Source organism: Hyperolius riggenbachi, chromosome 7, assembly GCF_040937935.1.
Source record: "Hyperolius riggenbachi isolate aHypRig1 chromosome 7, aHypRig1.pri, whole genome shotgun sequence".
In the NCBI taxonomy this organism is placed as follows: Eukaryota; Metazoa; Chordata; class Amphibia; order Anura; family Hyperoliidae; genus Hyperolius; species Hyperolius riggenbachi.
This window is the reverse complement of record NC_090652.1, coordinates 220160629-220175805: the sequence shown is the minus strand read 5'-3', so window position 1 is coordinate 220175805 and position 15177 is coordinate 220160629. Positions and strand designations below refer to the sequence as shown.

Genomic DNA, 15177 nt, shown 5'->3' with positions numbered 1-15177 from the left:
CAAATACTCATTTACAAAGCAGATATTTTGGGCTTTTTTATAAGTAGTCTTACCAATCCTAATGGGATAGGTATAGGAGTTTTGGTAGGTTTAGAGACTGCTATTTAGTCTAACTAAGTTGCATTGGACAGCACACATGAAGATGGTTTTGCAAGCCCAGCCTGCTAAACTTAAAAAAACAATGCAAAAACTATGTACAACAAAAGATCCCAAGAGTACTTGCCCTACAGTGTCCCTGTAAGAAAAAAAGTTCGCCAAATGGGTACTCACCTCATTAGAGTGAAGCCTCTGGATAATCCAGAGGTTACCCCAATCCTCCTGCACTTAGGCCGTTCCAGCTCTGTCCCCTCCGCAAAACCATCAGCAGGCCCTTGTTAATGGCTTGCGCATATGCAGTAGCATGGACCCGACTGGCTGTTTCTGAGGAGGTCTGAACCGGTCTGTGGTACGGTGAGCTTCGGGAGTACACAGAGCTGGAAGGGGGAAGTGAAGTGAGACGGGGGAAGCCTCTCTCGAGATAAGTATCTTGTATCTTGTTTATTAATTTGCAAACCTCATAGGTTTACTTTAATGCATTTTTTTAGTAATGCATGTGATAGTTATCAGAAACCAGATAATTACCACATAGTGAATTGCCAGTGACTATATTATGTGTGATATCTAACAGAAATCCATGAACTGATATGCCTAGCACGTGTGAATAGGTTGGATATTAAGCCTAGTGTGTCTAACAAAACATTCTGCAATTACAGGTTATAATAGAGGACAGAACCCTATGCTAATGAGCTCACATTTATAATACGCATTTATTTCACTCTTTTTTAGGGTCCAGATGGTTATCCTGGAGACGCTGGAGACAGAGGAGCGGATGGAGACCAGGGACCAAAGGTGTGTCATTTCTGTGTTTTACTAATTATTATGCTTCTCTTATTCCGCACAAAAGAGTCAGTAATATTCAGGGTTGACCCCCAAGACACAAATACATAGTGAAACTCCAGTCAAACTTGTATTTTTCCTATTTTTTCTTTATTCTTTTAGTTTACAGTCTATAAGCTATTTATAGCAATGCTGAAAAGTTTCCATCTACCTCCTGTTTTCGATAAACATGTCAACTGGAAACAGGAAATGATGGCTGTCCTCTCAGTGTCAAAGCACAGACAATGGTCATCACTACATTTTAAATGCATTTATTCAAGCATTTAGTGTCAAACGTTTAGCAGCTCTTGCAGGCTGTTACTGAAACATACTCATATATCAAAAAGTTCAATAAGAATCATATATGGACTCATAGATCTCTGCATTGCAGTATGTACTATATTTTTATTGCTTGCGTTCACTAAGTACATGCTATGTCAAATACTTCATGACTTATACGTTTATAAGAAGTATTCAACCCGATACTATGATGCTGCCTACATACTCTTCAAACTTTATCTAAGGCTTTGAAAGCCCAAATCCTAGTCTATATTTTATATTCCTGTGTAGGAACTCTACGGCAATGCTTTATTTAAAAAAAAAAATCTGTAAATAAGCTCCCTGGATAGCTTTAAAGTTAGCTGGTCGGAAGCCACCTCACCACCACTTCCTGTAACACAGACACCTCTACTTTAGACTGCATTTATGATAGATTATGATAGATTGCATTCTGATAGATTGTTAGTCTAGATCTGGCTTCTGTTTCACTTATTGTTTTTTGCTCACAAACTGTTGCTATTTTTGGGTGTAAGGGATAGATCATGTTACCACCAAAAATAAATTGCTGGGCACTACCGCAGGGCCCCCAACCGTCCCGTTTTCGCCGGGATGGTCACGGGTTGGGTGAGGGGTCCCGCTGTCCCGGGATAGCCCCCCTTGTGTCCCGGCAGCCCGGCAGGCAGCGGAGGTAAAAAAGGATTGAGGAGCCAGCCGGTGGCTGTGGTGTGTGGGATGCGGGTCTGGGATAAGAATGTCCCCCCCCTCCCTCCGAATGTGCCCCCCAGTGTCCCCCTGTATGGAGAGATACGAGTGCAGCAGAGCGGGCAGTCTTACCATCTTCCTCGCGTACCGGGCATCTCTTGCTTCCATCTACTTCCTGTGACGTCACAGGAAGCAGGAAGCGGAGAAGACGAGATGCCCGTACACGACGAGGAATGGTAAGACTGCCCGCTCTGCTGCACTCGTATCTCTCCATACAGTGGGACACTGTGGGGGGCACATTCGGAGGGAGGGAAGGACACTATTATCCCAGACCCGCATCCCACACACCAAAGCCGCCGGCTGGCGCCTCGATCCTTTTTTCACCTCCACACCCAGGGCCATGGGCACCCTCACCCTTCTCCCCACCAGTCAGATATATATATATATATATTTTTTTTTTTTTGACTAGGGGTGTGTCAGGGGGTGTGGTTGGGGGTGTGTCGGGGTGTGTGGCTTAAGTGTCCCGGTTTCTCATCTCAAAAAGTTGGGAGGTATGCTACCGTATTGTTCTTTCTCTAAAAATATTATTTCTTTAGCTGTTCCATCTTATGCTTCACAAGTTTTCACTTCAAGGGAGAATATACTGTATATACTCGAATATAAGTCTTGAAATTTAGGTCTGACTTACTAAATCAAAGTATAGGGGTCGACTTATACATAAGTCATGGGCAACACTGAGCACACTGAGTAATTAGCGACATTCCTATTTGCAGCAATTGACTCTTTCTTGATAAAGATAATGCCAAGAAAGCACAGTTCTGAAAGTCTTGGCCACAACAATTAACAAGGAAAGGGTCAGGGTGAAATACTGGGCTGCAGGAAAGGGAATGAATAGTTGCTGCACTTGGGGGCCTGGAGGAGCTATTGGCTGCACTTAAGGGACAGAAGGGGTTAATGGCTGCAATACTGTAGGCAGTGCACTCCTCCTAGGCCCCAAGTGCAGGTGCTAATTCTTCCTAATCCCTAAGTGCAGCCATTAACTTTGCTGGGTAGACTAGGGACTCAGTGGAGTGCCTGAATTTAAAAGAATACACTTACCTGGGGCTTCTTCCAGCTCACCGTAGGTGGCGAGGCGTTACAGGTCTGCGCATGCGCGGGTTTTCCGCGCATGCGAAGACCTGTCACGCCGGCCGGCGTGATGATGTGAAGCAACCGGCGTGATGACGCATTGCGTCATTAACCAGGAAGAGCCGGCCCAACACCCGGCCCAGGTGATGCGGGTAACGGGGGCCGGCGGAGGCTGAAGGAGAGGAGCCAGGAGGACGCCGTGGAACCTCGCCGCCTACGGTGAGCTGAAATAAGCCCCAGGTAAGTATATTCTTTTAAATTCGGGCACTCCTCTGAGTCCCTTTAAAGCAAAACTGTAAATCCCTTAAAAAAACAGTTTCCCTGACCCGGGGCTTCCCCAAGCCCCCAGCAGCCATCCTGTCCCACGCCGGTCCTGCACGATCCTCCAGTCTCCTGCGCCAGCTACTTTCATTAACGCCAATTTGCAAACCGATGGCAACTGCGCGCACCCCGGGCTACGCAAAGCTATAGTGGGCAGGAACGTGAAGAAAGTTTTGCATAGCCTGGGGCGCGCAGTTGCCGTTGACGGTGGTGACGAAAGTAGCTGGCGCGGGAGAACGGACGTTCATGCAGGACCGGCTTGGGACAGGACGGCTGCTGGGGGCTTCGGGAAGCCCCAGGTAAGTGAAACAGTTTTTTTTAAAAGGAATATACAGTTATGCTTTAAGTCAATACAAAATTCCAGCTTAAGAGGGTCAAATATTGGGGTCGACTTATATACAAGGGCAACTTGTATTCGAGTATATACGGTATACAGATTACAAGAAATGTTCAAACTGAGAAGGCATTTTTGGTTAATAACAGCAGGGAGCTTATATTGTATAAATATATATTTTTATATTTGACTTTACTAATCCTGCATGTCAGAAATGGCTTGCAAAGTTTCAGCAGCAATGGATGATTTTCCTGAAACTATACCTGCTATTTCAGCAATTGCCACCAGAGGGAACCACAGCAATAGTAATGAACCAGTAGAACACCCATCAGTGTTCAATAGACAATGCAAATATATACAGTATTGTAAATTATAATTAAAGTGTATATTGACTACATTTCTTTGTCATAAAATGTATACAAATATTAATACTGTACAGCACAGATTCTGTAAAGGCAAAAAAAGCCAAAAAAAGACCAAAAACAATGAAAAACAACCATAGAGAAATCTAAATAAGTAAATTCCCACTATGCATGTACAATCTAATTCACCATGCTAACATAACAATGAAAACGAACAAAAGAAAAGTTGGGTAAAATGTACAGAGGCACCAGTAAAGAATAAAATATTTAAAAACAGTTTAAAAATGGGGCATTGGTATTGGTAGACTTACCTGCCCACAGATGATATGACAAAAGTATCATAAAGTTTATACAACGTTTACTTCTTACTCCAATATAATCTGCAATGCATTTCGCGAGTCTATCGCCAACTTCCTCAGACAAGGTACAAAAAGGAACAAATGGAAAGATGTCAGGACTGAATATAGTGCCTCTGAAAAATTGTCTCTTAGGTGCATACAATTATATTATCTTTATTTATCAAAAATGACATAGATTAAAATTTAGCAGTATGAATCAGTTAAAAAAACACACACACAACAACTGAATTAGAAATATGCTAGAAATATATCATTTCGTTTGCGTCACTCACTGTTGGTCCTTGCTCAAACCACAGGAAACAAAGGCCTTGAGGCTACAGTCCTCATTAGAGCGGAGCCCATACAGTTTGCATTAGATTTCATCATCCATGATTTGGTTACTAAGCACTAATAATATCCAGGATCACTTCATGTGCACATTAGTTCCAAATCTAATATAAAGTACTGTATATGGACTCCACTCTAATGAGCACTGCAGCGTCAAGGGGTATGTTTCTTTTGGTTTGAACAGGACTAACAGTGACACAAATGAAATTATACATATCTAGCATATTTCTAATTCAGTTGTGTGGGAATTTTGTAGGTGATAAATACAATTACATTTTAATCCATGCCATTTTTTGATAAATAAAGATTATATAATTGCATGCACCTAAGAGACAATTTTTTTTTCATTATACAAATATTATTTTATAACTCTGGCTAAGTAGCATGTTTTTATACATATGCAAACTAAACTGAATTTGTAAGGACAAAACTGTAAAAAAACAACAAAAAAACACAAGACAAGATACCTGACTGTCGTCCTGATTAATCAGGATCACATTGACAGCCTTGCAGTCTGTACCTTGAATAATACTGCTGGTAGCTTTTATCACTCTTTTATCATTCAGAGAGTGATTAAGGCAGATGGCATGAGTACCCTAGGTGAGATCCAAGTATTGTCTCTCACTGCATCGCAAATTACCTCTTCAGTGAGGCAAGGTGGGGACAGGGGCTAAGAAGAGATGACAGCTAGGACCATGGGCGCTCAAGAGGTCCAAGGCATCTGCATAGGCTGCGGTTTTGTTTAGTTTTTACTCTTTTTGCACATTGTACAATAAATTGCACAAACATCAAAGCTGGTAATCTGTAATGAGCAAGAATGCTGTTTACTTAAAGGGACACTGTAGGGGGGTCGGGGGAAAATGAGTTGAACTTACCCGGGGCTTCTAATGGTCCCCCACAGACATCCTGTGCCCACGCAGCCACTCCCCAATGCTCTGGCCCCGCCTCCCATTCACTTCTGGAATTTCAGACTTTAAAGTCTGAAAACCACTGCGCCTGCGTTGCCGTGTCCTCTATCCCGCTGATGTCACCAGGAGCGTACTGCGCAGGCCTAGTATGGTCTATGTCTGCGCAGTACGCTCCTGGTGACATCAGCGGAAACAAGGACACAGCAACACAGTGCAGTGGCTTTCAGACTTTAAAGTCTGAAATTCTAGAAGTGAACTGGAGGCGGGGCCGGAGCATCGGTGAGTGGCTGCGTGGGCACAGGATGTCTGTGGGGGACCGTTAGAAGCCCCGGGTAAGTTCAGCTCATTTCCCCCGACCCCCTACAGTATCCCTTTAAAGCCTCTGTAAAACTTCAAGTAAAATAGGCAGATCATTGTCTAATATGAGCTTTTGAACAGTGTTATGAACGAGATCACTAATTCCTGCATGTTTCTTATTTCAGGGTGATCCTGGACGTTCAGGCCGCGGGGGACCTCCAGGGCCTTTTGGAGAAAAGGGAGATAAGGTAAGTTAAACTAAACAGGATAAGAAAATACAGGAGGAACCCCCTTATATACCCATGTACTAGTTAGTAAATTGTTCATTTGTCTTTTGGTGGATTGAACCTATGGTTGTGACTTAAATGTTTAGTGCTTATTCATCATGTTTATACTTTCACCATATCATAGGGCAAGGCCTCTTGGAAATGGCCATTTTTTGATGGGTATATCCTCTTGCAAAGGTTTCATGCGTCTGATGAACAGTGGCTAAAATTATGACTCAGGTGACACTTTGTGCAGTAAGATATGTGTAGAGTATTGATCCCCCATTTGCAATTGCCACCTTCATTCTATATAGATGTTCTTACGACAAGTGATTGCTATCAATGCTGCTTTTTTTACTAACCTGATATGACCCAGGAGACCTTTGCAGTATTTTGTTATGTAAAGTATATTTAAAAATACAGGCCAGGTTTACTGGATCTCTGATGTTCCAAACAGTTCTCCGATGTTAACAGCCCTGGAGAACCTTAGTGAACTTGCACCCCAGTGGTGTCCGTGCCCTTGGCCCGCCCTCCATCATACTTGAGGAGAAGTTGTACACAAGATGAATGTAGAACTTAGCACATTCTTTATGTCTGCTGGTAAAAGCTGGAAGAACCATACGAAGAATCTATAGGTTCAGAATGGTGATTTATGAACATGGGGTGATACAATGTGCATATTTTAGGAGGGTTTTTTTTAAGCATAAAACAATTACTGCTCCCCCATAAACATAACTGATGGACTCTTCTCCCCCGGTAGGGTCCTCCTGGAAGTGCTGGGGCTCCGGGATCTCCAGGTACCAAGGGGAACAAAGGGGGACCTGGAACACAGGGACCGAAAGGAGAGCCGGTGAGTCATTTTTTATTTTTGTTTTATGTTGTCATGAGTTAATGTAGTAATGTAATAACTCTCTGTACATTTCTATTTGCTAAAAACTATGACTGTGGCCTTGTTCCCACTCACAATCATAAAGCATGTTTCCTGTGCGCTTGTTGAGCAAGATTTGGTCAGCTTATGAACTCCTTTGCAGCATGAAACATGTTTGGGATTCCGAGAGGAATACCTGCACTAATGGGGTTAAGGGTTACTATAAAAAAAAAAGCTTGTGCCACAGGAAATCGCAAGTGAACCAAAAAGTGGATCAGACCGCAAACAATAGGTACAAGGCCTAACGCTGCGTTAGTGCATAAACTGCAGACAGTGGCATAGCTACGACTCATAGGGCCTCCCAGCAAAACTTAGAATAGGCCCCCAATGTTCACACATTCCCTTGCCTCACCTTGGTGACCTTCACGGCCAAAAAAGTGTGGCCTTCAGTATTTTCACACCTGTAACAAGTGTAGTCACAAAAACTCAAGCTAAAGCCATTAAAACTAGCCAAACCAACTAAGGAGGTCCACACTAGGCACGGTTGCAGGACGGACACTGCAGTCCAGGATCAGGGGAAGAGCAGGGGAAGTACCACCAGACCGCAAACTGATCAAAGTGCATCAGTTTTGCATCAGTTTCCGTTCAGTTGTTTACCCCAAAAAACGGACAGAAAACGTCCCTATCTTTAGGAAGGTAGAAGTTTTGAATCAGGATGATACCATTTATTGGCTAACTTAGAGATGGATAAACAGTGAGCTTTCGACTTATAAAAAGCCTTCGTCGGACTGGTTCCTGACCAGAACTGAAAAACACAGCTTATATACACTGACATACAGAGGAGAAACATTCTTTAGCAAACATAAATGTAATTAGATGCCTTAACTGTTACTGAGGAGGCTTTCCCAGGCATCCTATCTAAATTGATAAGATCAATAGAATCCTCAACATGACATGAAGCAGACTCTGGTGATGGGGAGACATCGTAAATTCCGAATTCAAATGGTAACTGGCCTGGTTACATGTATTTAGGAAGGTAGTGGGAGGATTTTTTGGGCCAATAATAAAGTTCAGGCTATCCATTTTCTCATCAGTTTTTGTTGCTATTTTGCCTGTGGAGATGGAGATGCGTTTTCTCATTGCTTTTCACTACCCATCCGTGTATCCGTGGTCCGTAAAAATGCAGCAATTCCGGACCTTCCGTTCAAGTTTTGAAAACGGGTCCTTGCAGACGCAGACGGATCCGTTTTTTTCTTGGGTGAGGACGGCTGCTATTTTTAACATTAGTATCCGGGACTCATTTTTTCATCAGGGCTGAAAAACGCAGCCATGGATACGTTTCCGGGCCTAGTGTGGACTAGGTCTTACTCTACCCAAAGCTCCCTAATTTTATTGTAAAGGGAAACTCCACCTTTGTTCAGGAAAGCTCAGTTTTCTGAGTTTGTTGCATGATAATTGGCTGTCATTAATCCCTGCAATATAAACAGCCAATGTTGCAGTTTCTCGATAGTCTCATGGCAACAATATTGCCTTCACAGAATATCCAGTTACATCATGAGAAAATAGAACCTCTAAAGGTGGCCACACGCCATTAAATAAAATGAACCGATTTTACAGCCATTTGATAAAAACGATCAGTTTTACTGAAAAATCTAAAAAAAAATTTTTATTCGTTGGAGAAATCTGATCATTTTTTTTTCAAAATAAGTCAATTGGGAGAGATGAATTTTTCTGAGCAATGTTTTTGAAATAGAATGTTTTTTCAGCGTTTTCAATCTTTTTTTTTTTTCATAAATGGGGAAAAATTGAACATGCGTGTGGTAGAATGATCAGATTTTTCAAATGTTACAATCAATCAGAAAAATTGATTGTAATTCTTGAATTGAAAAGAAATGTAAAAAATGATATGGTGTGTGGCCACCGTAAGTTTTTATAGAAAGCTAAAGTAATGGAAAAAAAATACTCTTACAAAAAGCAGTGCTAAGTACAGCCTTGTTTACCTAAAACAAAATATATTTGCAAATATTCAGCTCCAGCCAAGCAAGGAGTTATATAATGCAGCACTTTAGTTCAGCGAATGCATATCCTTGTGCCTGGTGCTCAGTGTGTGGATAGGTTGAGCATACAAGGAACACCACCAGCTCGACTGAGAGAAAAAATATTTGTTCTTTTATCATCTGTGGCACCTGTATGGTCAGGTATGCCCTCAGTGCACCGTGCACCGTGCCCAGAGGCTGGTGCCTCCCAAGCCTCTGCCTCAGCTTGGCCCTGTATGTGGGATGCAGAGATGATTGGTGCTATTTTGTTGTAGATTGCCTGCAGCTTTCAATGGGGCCAATCCAAGTAGACACCAATGATGTTTGAATCATCCAATTTCAACCTGCATACAAGTTTGCAAGGGATGCAACCAAATTTGCAACGGGGTGGAAAAATGAGCCCCATTGGTTGTATCTAGTGGGATGTGAGTAGACAAGCTTACAGCTGTATATTATGCCCGGGGAATTAACAACAGAACAAAGTTATATGTTTTGGTTTGCATACCTGGCTAATTCTGTGGCGGTATAGTTGTGTTTGATGCATTTGTTTGTGAAATACCCCAGTAAATGCATCAGTCGTCAGATTTGTACTGATGCGGTGAAGTTGGACATCTATCTATCTATGTAGAATGGACTGATTAACTTTTCAGTAGCCCAGGATGATCTACCCTGTACCACCCCAACTGACCACTATCCAGCTGCTTAACCTGTGCTTTTTTACACACCTAGCTTTTACCTGGGTTATCTTAGTTGTTAGATGTTACTCCCACTGTCTAATTCCCAAGCTTAGGGCTGAAAGTATGCCGTGTGGGTGCCCATATTTGTGGTAGCTCAGTTACAATGTCATAGTGTTGTTTGTAGCTTGTTTTTATTGTTGGGGAATGTTTCTACCACAAATGATGGAATGTTTTTCAATAAAGATTATTTTGTTTGATAACAATTGTTGCGTGTGATCCATTTGTATAGTGAGTGTTTTTGTTGTGGCTTTTGCTCCCATTCTAAGAATAGTTTACTGTCATGGTTATGTGAGTGTGTCGGTCATTGTTTTGTATGTTCCCTTATGTCCCTGTAAAGCCAGGAATACTTGCAGAGCTGCTGGTTTACAGCATGCCTATAGCCGAGGAATTGTACTGCTTCTTGGTTCCTTTTAGCCATTTACTAAATCTTAACTGTTCTTGATCTTCGTTACTTAAAGAGGAACTGTCGCAAAAATCTTAAAATTGAAAACACAAACAAATAAGAAGTACATTTCTTCCAGAGTAAAATGAGCCATAAATTGCTTTTCTCCTATGTTGCTGTCACTTACAGTAGGTAGTAGAAATCTGACATTACCGACAGGTTTTAGGTTAGTCCATCTCTCCATAGGGGATTCTCAGCATGGCCTTTATTCTTTATAAAGACATTCCCAGAAAAAAAATTTACACAAAGATGCTGGCCAGCCTCCCTGCTCGCTGCACACTATTTTGGCAGTTGGACGGAACAACTGCCATTCACTAAGTGCTTTTAAAAATAAAGAAAACCCTGAGGACCCCCCTATGAGAAGATGGGCTAGTCCAAAATCTGTCGGTAATGTCAGATTTCTACTACTTACCGTAAGTGACAGCAACATAGGAGAGAAGTAATTTTTGACTCATTTTACTCTGGGGGAAATGTACTTCTTATTTGTATGTGTTTTCCATTTTAAAAGTTTTTGCGACAGTTCCTCTTTAAGTGTCCTCTTCAATACCTCTGCTCTTAGCTGTATTTGTCCTTACTTTGCACTAATAAATGTTGAAAATAGCCTAAAAGAACAGAGTGGAAATTAGATTATTAGGCTCTGGAAAATGAATAGGCTATTATTATTATTATGCATTTATATAGCACTGGCATCTTCTGCAGCACTTTACAGAGTTATGTCACTCTGCCAGAAGAGCTCACAGTCTATTCCCTACCATATTATAGTTTAATATCCCTGTCAAGGTATAAGACCTATTTTGAGCGCCAACCAATTATCAGGATTATTTTTAGGATGATGTGAAAGAACTGCTCTGGATGTATGGCTTTTCATGGAACATGAAGTAAGAATTTAAGCAATCACCCATTGACCTAAAGTTATGAGAGTAACTTGGTGCTCATGTGAAAATGGGTATTTGTAAATAACTTCTGTTTAACAGGGTTTTAAGTAGAGTGGATTTGCTCCTGTGATCGCTTTTGGGGGACTACTAACCTTCCCTTCCTTTGATACAGAGGTCTACACTTTAGATCAGTTGTTTTTGTGGCTTTACTTGTTATGGGTGTGAAGACCATGATGGCTACAGTTGATTTGTGAGATGGGCCCCAACGCTGTGAAGGACACCAAGGGGATGGCAAGGGAAGGGGCGTGAGCATTGAGGGGGCCCCATCAAAGTTTTGCTGGGGGGCCCCATGATTTGTAGGTATGCCACTGCTGTTTAAGTCGACAGAATTGTATCCTCAGCTGCATAGCAAAATGGATTTTCTTAATAACGTTAAATTACAAAAAGAGGCGATTGCACCAGCAGTTTTTGGGCTATGCATAAGCATTAAAACGCAGGGTAATTTCTGTGCATGTGGTCAACTGTTCCGATACCCTCCTTGACTCCTACCTACCTACTCCTCTTCCTGTTTTTTCTTTAAGTGACCAAAGGAATTTAAATAGGCTGAATTGAGGGCGGCACTTAAGCGGTGCAGCTCCATCAAAACTAGTACATATGTAAATTAACCCTTTGCCCAAGAACATCAACCTCACAGGAGTCTTCCTCATTTGTCTCCACTGCCTCTTCTGCCCCTTGCAGTGTAGCTGTACCCAGACATTACTCACATGTGTCTTTCTCTAGGGTCGTAGAGGAGATCCTGGCGCAAAAGGAGGTGCCGGCACAGATGGATCCAAAGGAGAGAAGGTGGGTAAACTGTTGCTGTAGCTGATGTTTCAGCCATCATAAGTTAGAAAATCTGTTTTTGATAACCCTTAACTTTCTTCTCATGCTGTATTTCTGGTTATAGGGAGATCCTGGTCCAGAGGGTCCACGTGGTCTCGGTGGAGAAGCTGGCTTAAAAGGAGGAAAGGTGAATATATATATTTGTTAAAGATGAACTCCAGGCAAACAGCTATAGGCATTGAAGTAATTCTATTCAGTCAGTCCTATAATTCAGGCAGAATTAATCAGCCCTCCTGGCCTACTAACTGTTTTCCTAGCCATTCAAGTAAATGCAGATAGCTCAGAATATATTTAAGTAAAATTTGTATCTTACCCCTTAGACATCTGACATTGTAACTGCACCTGTGCAGCCTGCTTTGTATCTGCTGCACCCCCCCCCCCCCCACACACACACACACACATACTTTCTCTAGGGCTCCCTTTTCTATCTTTCCACAATCTCAAGCTTATGCAGAGACATGCTACTTTTGGGCTTGGCCACTAATGTGAGTGTGGCTCTAGGATGAGGCAATCGTTATTAATATGTTTCCCACATTGACCCACTCAACCCATTTGTGTATTCCGTATGTTCAGCCCCTTCCGTGTAATTCATTCAATGTGGATCTTTGTCCACGTACCTCCATTTAGGTACAGCCCATTACATGTGCCTCCATTAATATGTGTATTTTCATGCATTTGTAGTAAAAGTATGACTTATTATAATTTCCCTATGATTTTTTGTTTCTGGTCAGAAGTGCCTCTTTAAATTTTTAGCTGCTACATACGACTGACCAGTGTTTATACTACCAAATGCAAGCAAGCCTTTTACAGTAGCAATGACATGTGCTGTCCTCTATAATTGCTGCCATAAATGCCCCCTCCCCCCGCCAAAATTACTCCTCCTCCTTTATAACAAGTGCTGCTGTTAAGGTTCCCACCACTTAATAAGTACTTTCATAAGTGCCTCCCTTTGATACCATGTGTTGCCCCCTACGACAAAGGCAAGTGCCTTCCACTGCAGCAAGTGCTGTCATAAATCCACCCCAAACCAAATAGTGCCATGAGTGCTCACTTTCCATAGCAAGTAATGAACCCCTCTTTAACAACTGATGCCATAAATGCAGTTCACAATTGTTGCCAAAGAGTATTGCTCAACCTCCTCCAGCAAGGGTCACCATAAATGGTTCCCATAACAAGTGCTGAAATAACATTATTCTCTCCTCCTCCAAAACTACAAACCAAGTGCACTCATAAATACCCCTCCCACCAAATAATGCCCCACTAAATTTCACCCATACAAGTGCAAATGCTCCAACTACCAAAACAAGAGCCGCCACCATCTCCACCAGTGCATGACAAATGTCCCCCCACCCCCCCAGTTCAATCCTGACACCCCACCAGCATGAAATAAAATATCCCCAACTGCCCAACTTACAGTATAACAAATACATGTTCAAAGCTCTCACAGCTCGCCCTCTTCCTGCGCTCCAGACGACTTATCAACTCCAGCCTCATCAATTCCAGATTTTCCTGTGCCGCATTGATGCTGCAAATCTGCTGTCAGTAGTTGAGCAAGGTAAAGAAGCAAGGTAGAGGCAGGTATCCAATGCTAGGCAAAATACAAGCAACAGTCAATAGCCAGGCAAAATACAAGGAGCAGTCACTATTTAGGCAAAATACAAGCAGCAGCCAGTCACTAGTTAGGCAAAATACAAGCAGCAGTCACTAGCCAGACAAACCACAAGCAGCAGTCACTAGCCAGGCAAAACGCAAGCAGCAGTCACTAGCCAGGCAAAATGCAAGCAGCAGTCACTAGCCAGACAAAACACAAGCAGCAGTCACTAGCCAGGCAAAACGCAAGCAGCAGTCACTAGTCAGGCAAAACGCAAGCAGCAGTCACTAGCCAGACAAAACGCAAGCAGCAGTCACTAGCCAGGAAAAATGCAAGCAGCAGTCACTAGCCAGGCAAAACACAAGCAGCAGTCACTAGCCAGACAAAACGCAAGCAGCAGTCACTAGCCAGGCAAAACGCAAGCAGCAGTCACTAGCCAGGCAAAATACAAGCAGCAGCCACTAGCCAGGTAAAATACAAGCAGCAGTCACTAGCCAGGTAAAATACAAGCAGCAGCCACTAGCCAGGTAAAATACAAGCAGCAGTCACTAGCCAGGCAAAACACAAGCAGCAGTCACTAGCCAGACAAAACGCAAGCAGCAGTCACTAGCCAGGCAAAACGCAAGCAGCAGTCACTAGCCAGGCAAAATACAAGCAGCAGCCACTAGCCAGGTAAAATGCAAGCAGCAGTCACTAGCCAGGCAAAACACAAGCAGCAGTCACTAGCCAGGCAAAACACAAGCAGCAGTCACTAGCCAGACAAAACGCAAGCAGCAGTCACTAGCCAGGCAAAATACAAGCAGCAGCCACTAGCCAGGTAAAATACAAGCAGCAGCCACTAGCCAGGTAAAATACAAGCAGCAGCCACTAGCCAGGTAAAATACAAGCAGCAGCCACTAGCCAGGCAAAATACTGTAAGTGCTGAATAGGGCATGTGGTGCGGAGCACCTAGAGCTCATCTCCTGCACCTGCCTTTTACGTAGCTACAGTGACATTAAACATCGATGATGGTGACTGCTCTATGATGTCTCAGAGATGCTTTTGTGTTGAGGTAATCACATACTAACACAATTATATCCTTACAGGGTGATCGTGGGGCTCCTGGACCAAGGGGAGCACAGGGACCTATAGGAGTGAATGGCAGGAATGTAAGTATGAAAATTGAATTTTCCTTTACCTCATATTGGGGTATAGTCACAAAAAGTGGGTAAACTGTCTGCACACATGCATTGCACTGATTGTTTGTGATCACCTTTCCCAACCTTTTCGTAATTGTTGAGGTATTGTGAACTGTTTGCAGTGTTATTGTGCATTATGGGATTTCTGCCTCTGATTTGCCCCCCTCCCCCCCCTTTCTGATCACCTATTTTCACCGCTCTAAGCAGCGCTTTCGATGTTTATTTCATTTTCACTAACGATCTGGTATGAAATGTTTCCTTCTATTAAAAAGCTGATGTCCCTGCTGTTTATTTCATGCACAGGGCTCACGTGGAGACCCAGGAGACATGGGGGAGAGAGGGAACCCAGGTGGCCCTGGACTCAAGGTAA

General features: G+C 42.8%; 1 protein-coding gene across 2 annotated transcripts in view; it reads left to right on the top strand.

The window, feature by feature from the left end:
- The window catches only part of COL6A2 (collagen type VI alpha 2 chain), a 90460-nt gene that overhangs the window by 55518 nt on the left and 19765 nt on the right, over positions 1 to 15177 (top strand). For both annotated transcript variants that reach the window (XM_068245253.1, XM_068245254.1), the window contains 7 exons: positions 826 to 888; positions 6118 to 6180; positions 6959 to 7048; positions 11937 to 11999; positions 12103 to 12165; positions 14715 to 14777; positions 15111 to 15173. In XM_068245253.1, the coding sequence (XP_068101354.1) occupies positions 826 to 888; positions 6118 to 6180; positions 6959 to 7048; positions 11937 to 11999; positions 12103 to 12165; positions 14715 to 14777; positions 15111 to 15173 (468 nt within the window). The remainder of the gene's footprint in view (positions 1 to 825; positions 889 to 6117; positions 6181 to 6958; positions 7049 to 11936; positions 12000 to 12102; positions 12166 to 14714; positions 14778 to 15110; positions 15174 to 15177) is intronic.